Source organism: Gobio gobio (genome assembly GCF_949357685.1).
Source record: "Gobio gobio genome assembly, chromosome: 12".
Taxonomy (NCBI): Eukaryota; Metazoa; Chordata; class Actinopteri; order Cypriniformes; family Gobionidae; genus Gobio; species Gobio gobio.
In genome coordinates, this window is record NC_137105.1 from 14,795,310 (window position 1) to 14,809,899 (window position 14,590).

Genomic DNA, 14,590 nt, shown 5'->3' on the forward strand with positions numbered 1-14,590 from the left:
GAATGAAAAATGCCATATTTGCTGTAGTTCCCAGCAGGCAGCTTACTAGAATCACATGGTTTCTCATTGTAGGACATATTGTTCCACTGGACAGGACACGATTGTGGCTCTATTGTATGCAACTAATTTACAGATTTTGCAATTGTAGTCAATAAATGAGTTGGCAAACTTACACAGTTGCAAGAAAGTTTAGGGTGATGTTTGACCTTTAAACATTTTACGGGATATTATGTAACTTGCCTGCAACTAAATGTGTGCAGATGAGTTTAAACAGTGGGAATATTCAATAAAGTGATATAGTTCTCCCTTCTGTTCACTGTTGAGGTTTACTCAGAAGATTGAGTTTTATTTTAAAGAAGTCTGACCAAAGCTGCATTTATTTGATACAGTAAAGACATTTATTTGAAAAATACAGTAAAGACATATGGTGAAATATTATGTTTTGAATAACTGTTTTCTATTTTTAAAATGTAATTAATTTCTGTGATGGCAAAGCTGAATTTTCAGCATTACTCCAGTCTTCAGTGTCACACGATCCTCCAGAAATCATTCTTATATGCTGATTTGCTGCTCAAGAAAGATTTCTTGATATCAGTGTTAAAAAAATAGTTGTGCTGCTTAATATTTTTTGGAAAACAGTGATGCAGTTTTTCAGGATTCTTTGATGAAGAAAGTTCTGAAGAACAGGATTTTTTTGAAATATTTTGTAACATTGTTTAATGTATTTATGGTCATTTTTGTTCAGTGTTATGCGTCTTAAAAAAAAAAAAAAACTTACTTGCCCCAAGTGTATCTATGTTCATAAGATTAATGCTCACATTCTTGGATGGAATAAAGCTATGTGATAGTGTGAATAGTGTAATAGGTTACTATTTCATCAGTACCATCCTCTCAGCATCACCTATTGCATTTTTCTCATTCCCCAAATCCCATGAGTCATGTCTGACTCCTCTGGACTGAATACACTAAACCATAGTGCATTCAGTACATGCTTGTGTGAATAAGCTTGAACCTTACAGAATGTCAGAATATGTTAGTCTAGTTGTGTGCAAGCTGGTTTGAATAGTCAGGAAGCCCTAGAGGCACAATATTAAATTAAAAAGAGATTCTAAGTCACATGATGACTCGTAATGTGCCTCACAAGACCCCGGTTACTTGATTGATAAACTGGTGAGGGGGTGGGGGGATGGTAGTATTATTATTTATTTTCTTTTTTTTTTTAAATAAGACAGAAATTAATCATTTCTTTTGGCTCATTAATGCTCATACATTTAGTTATCAGTGTCTGGAACTTCATAGAACAGTAAGAAGGAGATTGCATATCTTTTTGAAGGATTTTATTTATGTACTTGCATATGTGGCAAAAATGTAGAGACTAAAAGAATCAGAAACAGATACACTTTAGCATAGACGAGGTGTCTTCTGTTTTTTTATTAAACCTTTGTTGATGTTTTTCATGTTGAATAGGACTGCTAAGACCATGCTGTATCCTAAGGCCACCTATCAGCAGCTCAGAAAACATAATGTAGAGATTTAATCAAACAGAAGCACGCCAACGGCACTTTCAGCATTAACTCTAGTGACATTTCTGTCTTTGCAGCAGCAGTTCTAGGAATCCTACTAATATTATAAAAGAAATTGGCAACTGTGACAACAGTGTATTTCACATACTGACATTCAGAAGTTAGAGAAGAGAGAAGTTCAGGTATTTATGTTATATAGCTGATTAATCTCATGGGTAGGCCTAATTATTAAACAGCTTAATTCTTGCCATAATGGGTCTCATCTTTGTTACAATGTCAAAAAAACATTTTGTCACTAATTTCATTGACGAGATTATCATTCCAAACCTGCAGGATTTTCTTTTTCTGTGTAATACAAAATAAGATATTTTGAAGAATTTTTGTTGCTTGATTTACAAATGTATACCGCTTAAAGTCAGCATGAAAAGAAAATTCAATAATCTATTTTGCAAATGCATGTTATAGATCTTAATGCAAATTATTCATCCATATTTTTCATAAGTTTCCTTTTTTCTTTTTTGACATCAAAATGTCATTACTCGATAGTTTAGTCCCCTTAAATCCCGCCCCTCCACCAACGACTGCAAGCTTGCATTTATTTTTGAGTGCAACAAAAGTTAACACTTTAGTTCAGGGTCCAGTTCTCACGATTACCTAGTTGGTTATTAGCATGCATATTACTAGGATATTGGCTGTTTATTAGCACTTATAAAGCACATATTAATGCTTTATTCTGCATGACCATATTCTACATTCCTTAATCCTACCCAATACCTAAACGTAACAACTACCTTAGAAACTATTAATAAGCAGTTTATAGAGGCAAAAGTCGTAGTTAAGAATGAGTTAATAGTGAGAATTGTACCCTAATCTAAAGTGTGACCCAACAAAATTGTGATTTAAAATATATTGTGTGTTTTGAGCCATTTTGCACATATTGTGTAATGCATTAGTGTAAATGTTTATTTTTGCCTGCAAAAAAAGATTTTTTTCTCTCGAAAATGTGTAATAAGTAAATCTAGACAATCAGTAAGTATAACATAGATATTCTGCTTGAATTTTGGCCTTAACAGTCTTTTAATTTTTTACAGCACGTCACCTGCAATCCTTCATGATGACCCAATGGGCAACTATCCACTGACCCTTCAGTGATCATCCAGGGGCCACATCGCTCTGTGTGCTCCTCCCCCCACCTCACGGCAACATGGGGGAAGTAGTTCAAATGCACTTCAGCACGGTGGATTACGTGATTTTCGTTGTGCTGCTAGTTGCCTCTGCTGGAATCGGCCTTTACTACGCCTTCTCAGGGGGTCGCCAGAGGACCACACAGGAGTTCCTGTTGGCCGACCGCAGCATGCGCTGCCTTCCGGTGTCCCTTTCGCTGCTGGCCACCTTTCAATCAGCGGTAGCCATTCTGGGTGCCCCATCTGAGATTTACACATATGGCACGCAGTACTGGTTCCTGGGCTGCTCCTACTTCCTGGGCCTGCTCATCCCTGCACACATTTTCATACCAGTTTTCTATCGGCTCCGCCTCAGCAGCGCCTATGAGGTAGCACTTTAGAAATTCACTGTATTTGTTTGTTGTTGTGGTTGTTTTTTAATGAATCTACTGGTTTACAAATCAGTCAGTGAATGATTCATTAGTGAATTAGTCTTTTTAAAAATCCTTATCCAGTAATCATCAAACACCTGGAAAGATCTTGGAAAACCCCTTGATATTCATTAAAAAGGGTGGAATCCCTATAAATTCTCTCACTAGTGTCTCAGACTGTTTTAAAATGTACAATTGTAATGGCCATCAGTCATCATAGCAAAATAAACCCTAACATTATACAAAAATATTTTACAGTAGAATTCTGACCAATCAAAACCAAGCATTCCAGAGATCAAACATACAGTTTTATGACGTAAATAAGATGTATACTACCATTCCAAAGTTTGGGGTGGCAAGATTTTTTAAATGTTTCTGAAAGAAGTCTCTCACCAAGCATTTATGTGATCAAAAATACAGTAAAAACATTAATAATTGAATAATATTTTCTATTTTAATATATTGTAAAATGTAATTTATTCCTGTGATGGCAAAGCTGGATTTTCAGCATCATTACTCCACATGATCCTGCAGAAATCATTCTTATATGCTGATTTGGTGCTAAAGAAACATTTCTTATTATCAATGTTCACTGAGCATAATTTTGTCATTTTTTTGTAAATTACTGTCATCCAGCTAAACCTTTAACTGCTCTATGGTGTTTCTATTTGTATTAAATGTCATTCTTTTTTCCTCTTCATAGTATCTGGAGCTTCGTTTTAGTAAAAGTGTTCGGATATGTGGCACTGTGACCTTCATCTTTCAGATGGTGAGTTATGCGTAGCACCTGGGTGTGTGCAACATGTAGGATATTATCTAATAATCTAAAGTAATATTGTCTTTACCTTCAGTTTTGCTAGGCACAAAGACCCCTGTTAGTATAAAAACTTGAACTTACACCTACAAACCTATTCTGACACCCCCCATTGATATGGACAATATTTTACTCAGTGTTGTGGATCTAAAGTGTAATGATTCTCAAAACTATCAGTTACTAGATGGGGAATTTCTGGGAAAAAAGTTATGTCCCAAAGCAATCTAGATAGCTAGTGACATCTCTCTATTTATGCATTTTTCCACAGGTTATCTATATGGGAGTTGTCCTGTATGCTCCCGCACTTGCACTAAATGCAGGTAAATGAGACTATTTATGCATTAGAAGAAATGCATGTCATTATATATCAGATCAAAAGTTGATTTCATGTTTTTTCTCTGGTAAATGTTTCTTTGGATTTGTTTGTGATTGCAGTAACAGGCTTTGACCTTTGGGGGGCAGTGCTAGCTATGGGATTGGTGAGCACGCTTTATACAGCATTGGTAAGTTGAAGAGGCATTCAATTAATTAAGAAGTGACATTTTATAATCTTACACAAGATTTCCTTTTCAAATAAATGTTGTCCTATTTGTTTCTTTTACACCAAATCAGCATATTAGAATGATTTCTGAAGGATCGTGTGACACCGAAACCGTTTTAAATTGTAATAATATTTCACAATACTATTGCTTTTACTGGATTTTTGATCAAATACATGCAGCCTTAGTGAACATAGGAGACTTATTTTCAAAAACATTGAAAAATCATACGACCCTTAACCTTAGAATGGTAATCTACATTCTAACTCACCTGTTCCTCTCTTCTCTGTGCCAGGGTGGTCTGAAAGCAGTGATCTGGACAGACGTGTTCCAGACAATCGTGATGTTTGCGGGGCAGCTGGCAGTGATCGTGGTGGGCACCCACCAGGCTGGCGGCATCGCCGAGGTATGGAGGAAAGCACAAAACGGCAGCCGTATCTCAGGCCTTGAGTGAGTGTTGCGATTTGATATCATTTTGTTCCAGATATGAGTTGACTTGAGGGAACAGTTTACCCAAAAACTACAGTTTTGTCATTATTTACTCAGCCTCATGTCATTCCTTTTTGGGTGAACTGTTCCTTTAAGATTATCTAACAAACACTGATCCACATACCAGAGTTGCAATTGAAGCCTACATTCATTGTTTTGTGGTCCCCTGTGACAGCCTGAACCCTGACCCATTGGAGAGGCACACATTTTGGACTCTTGGAGTGGGGGGCGTTTTCCTCATGCTGGCCCTGTATGGAGTGAATCAGGCTCAGGTCCAGAGATACCTCAGCTCCCGCTCAGAGAAAGAGGCCATCATGTAAGAAAACACCTCTCTCTGGTTAAGTCAATAGAACTTGAAACTGTAAACTTGCTTTATGCACCATTTGTGCATTTGTTATATTAAATTACTGCAACAAAACTCTATGATTTCAGGGCACCATGGTGACATGTTTCATTATTATGTGTATATTGGTGGTTAATATTTGTTTTTATAAAGTGGCCAGTACAATCTGAAAAGTTTTTAGGGTGTGTTGTTCTCCAGGTCCTGCTATGCGGTGTTTCCATGCCAACAGATCGTGCTCACATTGGGCTGTTTAATGGGTCTTGTTATGTTCGCTCGATATGGGGAGGAGAGCCCTCTGGATAAGGGCTACGTCAAAACGAATGACCAGGTCTGAAAAAAAATAGAGTACAATATTATTTTCTTTTAATAAACTCTTTTTGTGTGTGTGTGTGTGTGTGTGTGTGTAGTATACTTGTGTATTATTCTGCACACCACTGTTGAATTTACACTACTGTTAAAAAGTGTTTTTATGGTTATGCTCACCAAGGCTGCATTCATTTGATTGATTGAAAAAAATACAGTATTATCAAATATAATTACAATGTAAAATAACTGTTTTCTATTTTATTCTATTTTAAAATGTAAGATGAATTTCAGCATAATTACTCCAGTCTTCAGTTTCACATGATTCTTCAGAAATCATTCTAATATGATGATTTGGTGCATAAAAATTCTTTAATGAGTAGACAGTTCAACAGCATTTATTTGAAACTGTTATTTTTTTGTAACAGTTATGAAATGTCTTTACTGTCACTTTTGATCAATTTAATGCAACTTTGCTGAATAAATGTATTAATTAAAAAAAACAACAACGTTTGAGTAGTAATGTATTGTAATTAGTGCTTTCAAACGATTAATCTTGATTAATCGCATCCAAAATAAAAGTTTGTGTTTACATAATATATGTGTGTGTAGTGTGTATAATTATTATGTATATTTGAATACACACACATAGATGTGTATATTTAAGAAATATTTGCATTAATATACTGTGTATATATTTATATAATTTATATTATATTATATATAAATATAAATATTTTTTATATAAATATAATACATTTTCTTAAATATATTCATGCATGTGTGTGCATTTATATATACATAATAATTATACACACTACACACATATTATGTAAACACAAACTTTTATTTTGGATGTGATTAATCGTAATTAATTGTAATGTAAAAGAAAGTCACTCTCTCTCTCTCTCTCTCTCTCTCTCTCGCGCTCTCTCTCTCTCTCTCTCTCTCTCTCTCTCTCTCTCTCTCTCTCTCTCTCTCTCTCTCTCTCTCTCTCTCTCTCTCTCTCTCTGTAGATGGTGCTGTACTTTGTAATGGATGTGTTGAGAGATCTTCCTGGTTTACCAGGACTATTTGTTGCCTGCCTGTTTAGTGGAGCTCTCAGGTATCAACCAGAGTTTGTGATAACAATTTGACTTGACATATTCTTATTGTAATTTTCTTTTTTTTTTTGATTCTTTAAATAGTGTTTGCTTTATCTTATAGCACAATCTCATCTGCCTTCAACTCCCTGGCAACGGTTACCATGGAGGACCTGATCAAACCACATGTCCCAGCCATGACGGAGGCTCGTGCCACCCTGTTATCGAAAATGTTGGGTAAGTGAATTTTCAATAACTGTCTGAAAGGCAGAGCCTTTTTGATTTGTCTATGAGTTGTCCATCTCCTCCCTTTATGTTCCTGGTTTTAGTACAGTGATATTAAAGAAGATATTGTCCATACTAAACTGAAAGCGCACCATGGGATATATATATATTTTTTGTTATGTTATTATATTCCCCACAGCTATTGGCTATGGGTTTGTGTGTCTAGCTATGGCGTACATCGCATCCCTAATGGGCTCTGTGCTGCAGGTGAGATCCATTATTATCTAACATGGATATAAAAATAAGACAAATACAAGTAAATTTGATGTGTAATTTAATAAAATGTGACCATACAGTTAACAAATTCTTTCTGTCTATCTCTGTGTTTTTCCCCCATCTGTTAACCTTTAGGCAGCACTCAGTATATTTGGGATGGTGGGAGGACCTCTTCTTGGTGTTTTCTGTCTTGGGATGTTTTTCCCTTGGGCCAATTCCACTGTAAGTCAAAAAGTGATGTATTTAAACGAAGCACAGCGCTGTTCAAAAGCTTGGGGTTTTTGAAAGAAGTTTCTTATACTCATCAAGGCTGCATTTATTTGATCAAAAATACAGGAAAACTATTATTACAATTTAAAATAACTATAGTAATTTACTATATTAATATATTTTAAAAGAATTCATTCATGTGATACACATCAATATTCAGCAGTCATTACTCCAGTCTTCAGTCACATGGTTCTTCAGAAATCATTTCAAATTATTTGTGTTGAAGAAACATTTATTAACATTTCAAATTGTTTTTATGATTCTTTGATCAATAGAAAGTTCAAAAGAACAGCGTTTATTTAAAAAGAAAACTTAATAAAAAAAAATAAAAAAAATATTCTTACTGACACTTTTGATCAATTTAATGCATCCTTCCAAGTTTTAATTTATTTAAAAAAATCTTACTGAGCCAAAACAGTTTTGTAAATATATTTTTTAGTAAGTATCTTGTCTCTAATGCAGTGAAATTTAGTAGATGATTTCATGGTATGATTTCATTTCATGGACTGAGTGTGTTTTCAGGGTGCCCTGGTTGGACTGGCATCAGGGCTGGTTATGGCTTTCTGGATCGGTATCGGCAGTTTTGTTTCACGAATGTCTCCATCTGTGATAAATGGGACCCTCATACCTGATGTAGGAAACATGACAACAGCTGTCATGACGACACTCATCACAACTAAACCCAGGTGCATATTTATAAGACATTTAAAGGTGCTCAAGAATCCTGTTTCTGCTCTGAAATGCTTGATTACTTTAGACCAATCAGAAATGGATTATTTTAGCTTCTGTGGACAGTTGCATAAACTGGTCGCACAGGTTATACATCTTGTTTCTTTAAGACTGGTCATAACCTTTTTTGAAGTCTGTTGCATTAAAATATGCGTCTCTAGCGTCTCTAGCTCGCTGTGCAGTACAGTCGTGTACCAGCTGCTTTGACGCGATTATCACGTTAACTGACTCGTAGCGTGTGCAATATCTCACACACAGTGTACATTTACTGCTAATTGGTTAGATTAGTTCTTAAAGGGATAGTTCACCCAAAAATTAAAATTCTGTCATCATTTAGTCACCCTCAAGTTGTTCCAAATCTGTTTGAATTTATTTCTTCTGATGAACACAAAGGAAGATATTTGGAAGAATGTTTGTAACCAAGCAGATCTCGGCATACCATAGTATTTATTGTGTTATTTTTTTCTGAATACAAATTTTTAATAAATAAAAAAGTTATTTTTGATGAAATCCGAGAGCTTTCTGAACCATCCATAGGCAGCAATGTCATTGCAACTTTCAAGGCCCAGAAAGGTAGTAAAGGCATCATTAAAATGGTCCACGTGAAAATGTTATGAAGCGAAAAGAATATTTTTGTGCACAAAAACAAACAAAAATAACGACTTTATTTAACAATCTCTTCTCTGCCGTGCCAGTCTTCTACACGATTCAAGTAAGCACGTAAGCGTTGTGCATGCATGTGATCATAGGTCCGTGCTCGGCCAATACTGAGCCGGCGTTTTGCCATAAAACCCGGAAGCGCTGTACTCTGTGAATAGCCCAACAAAGTGAATAACGTAAGAGTGTGACAGGGAAGAGAAGAGATTGTTGAATAAAGTTGTTTGTTTTTTGCACACAAAAATGATTCTCGTCGCTTCATAACATAAAGGTTGAACCACTGTAGTCACATAGACTAATTTAACGATGTCTTTACTACCTTTCTGGACCTTGAAAGTTGCAATGATGTTGCTGCTTATGGATGGTTCAGAAAGCTCTCGGATTTCATCCAAAATATCTTCATTTGTGTTCCGAAGATGAACAAAGGTCTTACGGGTTTGGACATGAGGGTTAATAATCGATGACAGAATTTTCATTTTTGGGTGAACTAACCCTTTAAAGTCACCATGAAATCAAAATGGGCCATTCTTGTTTTTTTATGGAATATTGCGGTATTTATTATAAATGATTTTTCTGTGCACATCATTATTATTTTAAAATTCATGTGCATTTTTAATCCAAATAACTTCCCCTCTCTTGAAGCAACTTCTCTTCTGATGATGTGGTAACTGGTGCCTAACCTAACCCAAATTTATTTTCTTGTTCGAGAAGCCGTTTATACATATACATCACAATAGGGAAGTACAGACTATCGTAACTTCTGTTTCATGCAGACTGCAGTGGCATAGTGCAGCTGGCCCCTGATTACAATTCATAAAGCCTTTTCAAAATCATAGCTAAACCGGCCCATTTATTGTGTGTTTTTGTCTTTTCAGGCCTTCTGGAGTTCAGGCTCTGTACTCTTTATCATACATGTGGTACAGTGCTCATAATTCTACCACTGTTGTGGTGGTGGGACTACTGGTCAGCTTTCTCACAGGTATAGTGTGTTTCTAAACACTTCAACTTAAATTCTAATGTTGGGTAGGTACACCGGCAAATAAATCAACAAACAATCTAAATATGCTCCAGTTAATATTTCAATTTATTCTTAAATGTATTCTTATTTTGCTCCAGTGACATATAAAAGCTTATCACTTATTATTTTAATAATAATATCAAGCTTACTGTTTTGCACATGAATAAAGGAAAAATTACCACATAAAAATATATATACAGTATATTTTGGTAAAAGGGTCCCTAACAGTATCAGTATCATCATATAAGCAGGTCCTTAGCACTAAAAAGTTTGAAAATCCCTGGTCTAGAATGACATTATTAGCAGTTGTATTTTGGTATTATTTACATGCTATTTTAGTATTAATTAAATTATTTTGAATTAGCTTTTATATTTTCAGTTTTTATTGTAGCTGAAGTTTGAATGATTTTGCTCTGTGCTTTTGTCATTTTTATTAGTTTTAAAGGGTACATAACACACAGTTTCTGCCAATTTCATGTTAATCTTGAGTGCTTATAGAGTAGGATTGCATCCTTCATATCTCAGAAGATTCTTAAGTTTTATCATATTTATAAAAGACTGATACGTTATACCGATTCTTTTCGAAAACAGCCGAGCTCGTGCAGCCGTGTAGTGGGCGGAGCTAAAGACACACACACACACACACACACACACACACAATGCATCATGGCATTATCCCTGGATAACTTTCTATTCACTAAACGTTCGTGTTGTTTACATTTATATACACTTGTGCGCCGATTGCCAACAAAACACAGACATTTCATTTACCGCCTGCGGTTTCCACTCATGACCGGGAACAAACAAACACACTTGCTGAACTCCGTTGCTGCTCTGGAAAAACACACTGCATCCACTGTTTCCTTAAAGCTGGGTTATTTGGGAAGCAGAACAAGATTATCTTTCCCTCACAACCAGAAACACATTTCTTTAGAGTAGGGCTGTCAAAATTGCTCAAAAATGATGTTCGAATATTCCCTCTAAAAAAAGCACGAATATTCGAACTATTCGAACATCTGGTTGCGCATTTTGTCAATGACGCGCATTACGTCAATAACAGGATAAATGAATACAAAGAGACATAACTACTTATATAGGTAGTCTATTTAAGTTTAAACATATTTGACAACGTATTACCTACACAAAAACAAGTAAATCAACTAATGGCTAAGACCGCAGACCTCACTCTCTCTGCGCATAACGGTTTAAATGAACACACACACATTGAGAGCTGATCAAGAGTTTTGTGCAAGCAATTTAAGGTCGCGATTCTTGTCCCAAAAACAGCAGGCTTCATTAATTGATTGAAACCATATTAATTGAAGTTTTACAGCATATTATTGAACGCTCCGAGCGAGCTGTGCTGTGGTAAACATGGAACTTTTCCTTGACATGAAACGGTAAATAATCAAACCAGTGGAAGCAGTGCATTTATCCTTTATTCATGCAATATCTATTCAGTCAGTACCTCGGTTCCATTGCTTGACAGAACTCCAGCCTGCCCCATCCACGACACTGATCGCTCTCATGTCCTTACAAATGAACAAAATTAATTTCTCCGTTATGTCCTATTGTCGTGTTGCAGACAGAGAGCTTGTGGCGGGCGATGCAAAGTATGGGTGGTCCAGTTTGCACATACAAATTAGTTGCTTATATTTACAAAACGAGCCTACAAAAGCATAAAAAAGCCTGTTTAATAAAGAAAAGTTCACGAAACTAAGTGAAAACTCACTAAAGTGTTTAGTGAAATTAGGAAACATTTAGAGATCATAAATTGAGTTGTATAAGTTAACGTTACATTTCTACATACATTTTGTTCTCATGTCACAAGTGATATCAAGGTTTATTTTGATCTGTTTTACATGATTCTTCTGTAGTGTGGTTCTCGGTGAAGTGTACTAAAATAAATATCGTCACCTGTGTACATTAGCCCACTTCTTCTCGACCCTTTTTTCCTGATGGTTTATAGAACAATTACTCCGAGTCGCCCTCTGTCGTTTCAAAGAATAGCACAACGGCGAGCGTGTCAAGGATAAATGCCTCGTCCGTTTGGGGAGGAGCGCACGCAGTCAGCGGGGACTTGCGCTGCAGAGCCAGGCCAAGGCTTCAGGCGCGCTAGCGCCCACTCGCAAAGCAGACAGCCACGCCTCTACTACCGCAGGCGTTTTTTTCCAAATTTTTTTATTTATTCGAATATTAATTTTCACCTTCGAAATTCGTTTTTCAAAAACTATTCGAATATATATTCGAATTTAGAATATTCGTTGACAGCCCTACTTTAGAGACATTGTTGATGGTGGTCTAAAAACAAAATGACAGCACTGCCAACGGCTCCTGTAACCCGAACAAAGCTTGTTGATGGGCATGCTCTCGCTCTGGTTGATATGCGCACGCACTCATCCGGGAGAAGTGCCCATACAAGGAATTACACCCTTTATGACGTCATACAGGGCAATAGAGACAGAGTGACACGCGTCATAATCTGAAGACCACGCCCACCGGGGGGTAAAACAATCCAACACTCTCCATTGACTTTGCATTGCGTGAAGCGGCCTCCTTGTCATTTCGGACTTATAACGAAAAACTGAACAATGTCTAAAAGCTGATATGTGACAGGGTGTACAGCAAACAAGCTAAACAAAACCCAGAACCAAAGACCCTGAAGTTTTTATAAGCCGTGTTGTGAACTTCTGTTGTTTCTTGAAGCAGAGACCAGGAGACGTCGGGATCAAAACAGAAGTGATTATTTTAATGAGAACTCTCTGTGCTGCAGGTCGTCCGTAAACAGTCTAATTTAAACAGCATACCTGATGGGTTATATACATTCCAAAGGGGGTGAGATTATACAGCAGTGGAGGAGACACTCTAAGCAATACAATGCAAATGTTGTATAGGTAAAAAGGACACACCCTACATTCCTGTCTCATCAGCCGTAATTCAGTCAGCATAACAGTGTCATTCAAATGCATAGATGCTAATCCAATCACTCAAGCAGTATTGCTCTAAACTTGTCATGGTAAATAGTCGTGAAGTGCATAAAGACAAAAGACTTAATGTCTCAAACACTTACACGGCCTGACGTCCTCAAGTTTACTTCAAAATGCAATGTTTTCAGTTATATTCTATCTATTACATTGGAACCTAGATATAACAATGAATAAATTTGTAATCTTACAGCCGTTGACCCAAAAAATGAGCGTTTAAGGACAAAAAAGTGGATACAGGCAATAGAGACAGAGCGCGACTGCTATATTACACTGAGAACTACACCCACTGGAGGGGAACGTAATCAGTGGCAGGAAATATAATATATAAAACTGACATTAAGATATTTGACTTAATAGTGATAAAATGTTTACTGCACACAATAGGCACACTGAGTGTATTCTTCCTGCTGAAGCTTCACGTTTTATTGCCTTTATCCACTTTTGTCTCCTTAAACGCTCGTTTTTTTGGGTCAATGGCTTATAAAAACGTATTTCTGTGTTTTTTAGCATGTTTGCTGTACACTTTGTCACATATCAGCTTTTAGACATTGTTCTGCTTGTTATAAGTCCGAAATGACAAGGAGGCAGACTCACGCAATGCAAAGTCAATGGAGAGCGTTGGATTGTTTTCCCCCCCGCGGTGTGGGCGTGGCCTAAATATGCTCTGTCTCTATACTTGGAAAAAACTTTCCGGAACTTTTTTGAATCCTGAAGGAGTGTATTTGGCACAGAAATACTGTCATATGTCCAACTTGTTTTTTTTTTTTTTAAATTATTTTGGCCATGTTTAGCATGAGAACTCTTTAACAGTGTAAATTAAGTCAGAATGCATGAAAATGGGAATAATTTTTTAAAACTTTTTTTCATTTTATTAGCAAGGCAATTTTTGAGTTTACGTTTTTCATCTAATATTTATGTTTTATTTTATTTCAGTTACTGGACACTGATTATTATGCCGCAAAAAATAAAATTTCATATATTTAAAAATTATAGAATAACAAAATGTTGTTCTTTGTGTTCACTAAGGGCCATGGAAGGAGAAGGACTTGAACCCAGGTACTATTTACCCTGTGCTTGGCAATTTGCTGTTCTTTCTGCCCGAACGGTACAGGGAGAAACTCTGCTGTGTAACCCCACTGGAAGAAAATGTAACTAATAGAATGCTCGGTCGACATCACTTACAAATTACAGTTTTATTTACAACATTCCTACTTTCACTATGAATGGTTATTTATGACAGTTTCTATGCTATAGCCTAAAGGTCTGGACCACAAGCCGTACCAGATGGCCCAGAAAAAGAGCAACGGTGTTGCCTGCACTAAAGAGGAAGACAAGATCAGGGAAGAGGAGGGAGAACAGATAACCGCCCAGCCAACTTGTAACTTGGCCCATACGGTGCAGGAAACCGCCTTGTGAAATCCCCCACACTACGACAGACCTAAAGGACACTTAGTTTCCCCACAGGTTTAAGGAGGAAAACATCTGTTAGAATGTCAACAGAATGTCAACAGATGCCAGCGATGGAGGTGAGGGGTTGTCTTGTTTATATGTGATACGTTGTCAGTGTCAATGTCAGTGGTCTGTCTTAAAAAAAATCGTATTGTGTTTGGGATCCTGTTGAACGAATTGAGATGTGTTGAGCCGATGTGATCACCTAAATCTTTTAGTTTACATGTCCTAAATATAATCTTAAGATTACGTAGTTGAACATTGCTGGGTATACGCATATAAGCACACGTAC

At 36.5% G+C, this 14,590-nt stretch overlaps 1 protein-coding gene across 1 annotated transcript; it reads left to right on the plus strand.

Annotated features, from left to right (window-relative positions):
- Window positions 1-2,614: 2,614 nt before the first annotated feature.
- On the plus strand, window positions 2,615-14,590 carry slc5a6a (solute carrier family 5 member 6a). Its single transcript, XM_079830424.1, has 15 exons — window positions 2,615-3,075; window positions 3,821-3,886; window positions 4,200-4,251; window positions 4,367-4,434; window positions 4,766-4,920; window positions 5,135-5,275; window positions 5,501-5,630; window positions 6,622-6,710; window positions 6,812-6,924; window positions 7,112-7,179; window positions 7,324-7,410; window positions 7,981-8,144; window positions 9,720-9,823; window positions 13,876-13,997; window positions 14,104-14,590. The coding sequence occupies exons 1-15, from the start codon at window positions 2,728-2,730 to the stop codon at window positions 14,263-14,265; spliced, it is 1,869 nt and encodes a 622-aa protein (XP_079686550.1). The 5' UTR covers window positions 2,615-2,727; the 3' UTR covers window positions 14,266-14,590.